Genomic DNA, 3,499 nt, shown 5'->3' with positions numbered 1-3,499 from the left:
TAGTCGCATACCCTACACATAAAGCTAAATCATTTATATTTTTTAACACTTAGAAAATAACTGTACATATCAAATAAATATCACTACCAATATACCTAATTTAACCAAAAAACCATGTTTAAAAGTATTTATTGAATTACAATAAAACAAAAACCTAAAAGAAAAAAGGTAATGCTTTGTTGTCTATGCCTAAGATAGAAGCAAGCAATAACCTGAATAGTTTGTCAATTTACTTTAGGGAATGGTTTCAAACTCTTAAATGAATATCTATCTATCTATCTATCTATAAGAATATATACATATTCTTATAATTTATAGGAATATAAATATGTGAGGGGGTGAATACATATTTTAATAAGTGGATGAAACTGATGTATTTGTCTTATCTCCTCAGATTCCCTTCATCTAGTCTCTGAAGTCCTTCTTGAGTGAAAATACTAAGAAATCGAGAAAGACATTATTCTAGTGGGGAGATACAGGCAAAAAAATTGTGATACTTTGTCATATGTAGCAAGTATCCCAGAAGCAGTTATGAGAAGGAGAAATCCTGCCTGCAAGTACATGCTAACATACTTCAGCTGGGTCCTCAAGGGTGTGACTGCCAGAGGAAGGGTGAAGGGCATTCGAGGCAAAGGAAGTAACATGGGCAAGGTGCCTTTTTGAACAACGTCAAGTAGGATACAAGGTATGTGGGAAGGAACAGTTACGAGGCTGGGACCAGGCTATAAAAAAGTTTTATGAGCAATGCTGAATCTGATCTGGATTCTATAGGCCAACTGTTTTCAAACTATATTTCAAACTACACTTGATCAGTTTGAAAACCAAAGTCAAGGTTTGGTGGATCCATTCACTTACTAATTAATTATTTACCGAGTACCTACTACCCGCATGTACTATACTTGGCACTGGTAAGACAGTGACCAAAACAGTTTAACATCTCTGATGTAAATCTTCCATTACTTCATGGAGCTTACATGTAACAAGAGAGAGAGACAGACAAAATAAATAAGCAAATATTAAATAGGTTATAAGGTGACAAGCACTATGAAGATGAAGAAAAGCGATAAGGAGTAGGGGAGATCTGCTCACCCAATAAGTAACATTTGATTAAAGCCTTGAGGGTTCAAAGGAAAAAGCCATGCAGGTATGTGAAGGAAGAGCATCCCAGGTAGAAGTATCAGCAAGTGCCAAAGCCATAAAAGTGCTATAGCAACGCTAGCAGGAGAGTTGAAAGATTAGAAGAGGAAGCAGAGACAGAAAGAACCATTTGGAGCTGCTGTGGGTGCCCAGGAAAAGGCTAAGTTTTTCACTTTTCACATGGAATAATTTGGGCATAGACAGATGGATCCTCTCTCTCCTCTTGGCTATCACATCTCTTCAGAGAAAGCAGTTTCTATAATTGCCTTTTCAAGGATCTCTCTTCTCTTAAAATATTCCAAAGGAAAAAAAAATATTCCAAAGAAAGCAATTACTTCCACCAAGGGAAGAAATGTAAGTATATGGAAACAACTTTCTGTTGTCAACATCTTACACATTGGCAAGTACAAGTAGCTTGTAAGAAATGAGCCCAATGACAACATATTTTGGAGTTTCCCACATCTGAATGAAAAGACCATCTTTTCATTTCTAATTTTTTAAATTTCCGCTTTAAATGAGAATGTAAAAGGGACCATCTCAGAAAGAAGGCCTGGCTTGCACGCTTCTTTCTCTCCCCTTTTTTCATTAAACAAAATTAATGGTACTGCTTACTATTCTCACTGTTAGTAGGAATATAAATTGTTAACCTTTCTGAGGGACAATGCACATAAGGCCCCAAAGCCTTAAAAATATTCATACCCTTAAAGCTCGAAATTCTATGTCTAAGAATTATTCCTGAGGAAATAAAAATGGGATGTGTATTTAAATTTAGCTAAATCATTTAAGTATTGTTCATAATAGTAAAAAAGAAAACAGAATAAACATAAATGTTTAACAACAGGAACTGACAAAATAACAGGAAATTCTGTTCTATGAATACTCAGTCCTCACAGTAGCAATCAACATAGCTCACTGCTGGCAGTCCTACTTAGTCAACTCTGGCTCTTCCTCTTCTGTACAACTTTTATCCTGGGGCCCAGTTCTAGGCCACCTTCTCCTATCTAGTGCTGGGCTTTAGGTGACCCTACCTACTGTTAGTAGGACCGGATTTCCAAAATATATCCCAACTGTCTACTTCTCCCCATCTTTAGTGCCACACCCTTGTCTAAGCCATTATCATTTCTCACCTGTCTCATTGTTCTTCTGAGCCCTATATTTAATTCTCCATAAACAAACCAGACTTTGTTTCTCTCTTACTTAAAACCTTCTAGGAGTTTCCCTTTGAACTTCGAACAAAATCCAAACTCCTAACCATACCTATGATGTTCTATGTAACTGGCCCTTCCCCCTTCTCCAACATCATCTCACAAAAATTTCCTACAGCCACATGGTCCTTCATCCAGTTCCTTAACATGCCAAGCTAGCTTCTAATTTAAGGCCTTCCTCTGTCTGGCAGGATCTTACCTTAAGCTGGCTACTTAAGCACACCCCTGCTTAAACGTTCCCTCTTTAAAAAGCCTTCCCTGATCATCCAGTCAAAAATAGACACCATCACATAACCATATTTTAATTCTCTGCATGGCATGTATGACTACCTGATATATATCTACTTATATGTTTTATATTTACTTGTTTTTTTAATCCATATTCTCATCTTAGCATGTAAGCTCCATGTTAGCAAAGGTCTTGACTTGTTCACTACTATATGCCAGGTTTTGTGGACAAAGTAGGCATCTTACAAATATTTTTGAAAGAATAATGAATCAACAGTGTGTAACCATTAAAACATACTCTGTAGAAAACAGCAATTCAGAAAGATGTTTATATTATTAATATCTGAAAAAAGAAGAATGCACAAATATATGGACAAAATATTACAGAAAGGTTGACAAAATATTGACAGGAGCTATCTCTGGGTGACAAAATTATGAGTGATTTTTAGTTTTCTCTTTTGTTTACCTATTTTCTTAATTTATTACAATGGAGTCTTTGGTATGAATTTTAAAAATAAATACAGAACAGTTTATTTGTTTTTGAAAATTAATTGCTTACCTTCAAAAAGGGAATGACTTCTTTCATAATTGCTTTAATTTGCCGGTCCAGTTGCTGCGTATCAATTCTAGGACATGGGACGGTAGAAACTTCACTTACAGATTGCTGTGAACTATGATTTTCAATAATAGGTGTTTCCACTTTAAAAAAGAAAATGCTGTATTAGCAAAATAAAGTCTATGATGTTATACACTTATGCAAAATTCTAAAGAATATTAAACTCTGATGATTTTATGCTAAAATAACATAATGGAACAGCCATGTATTTCTAGTACCCCTGGTACTTAAAAGAAAAGTAGTCCAAAAAATCCCCATTAGTGCTTCCCTGGTGGCACAGTGGTTGAGAGTCCGCCTGCCGATGCAGGGGACA

At 35.7% G+C, this 3,499-nt stretch overlaps 1 protein-coding gene across 1 annotated transcript in view; it reads right to left on the bottom strand.

Annotated features, from left to right (window-relative positions):
• Window positions 1-3,499, bottom strand: part of LOC103084483 (pericentriolar material 1 protein-like) — a 37,317-nt gene that overhangs the window by 15,349 nt on the left and 18,469 nt on the right. Inside the window, exon 8 of the mRNA XM_007468487.1 lies at window positions 3,130-3,269. Within this exon, the coding sequence (XP_007468549.1) occupies window positions 3,130-3,269 (140 nt within the window). The remainder of the gene's footprint in view (window positions 1-3,129; window positions 3,270-3,499) is intronic.

Source organism: Lipotes vexillifer, unplaced genomic scaffold, assembly GCF_000442215.2.
Source record: "Lipotes vexillifer unplaced genomic scaffold, Lipotes_vexillifer_v1.1 scaffold1053, whole genome shotgun sequence".
NCBI lineage: Eukaryota > Metazoa > Chordata > Mammalia > Artiodactyla > Lipotidae > Lipotes > Lipotes vexillifer.
Note: the sequence above shows the minus strand (reverse complement) of the source record. Positions and strands in the feature narration are given on the sequence as shown.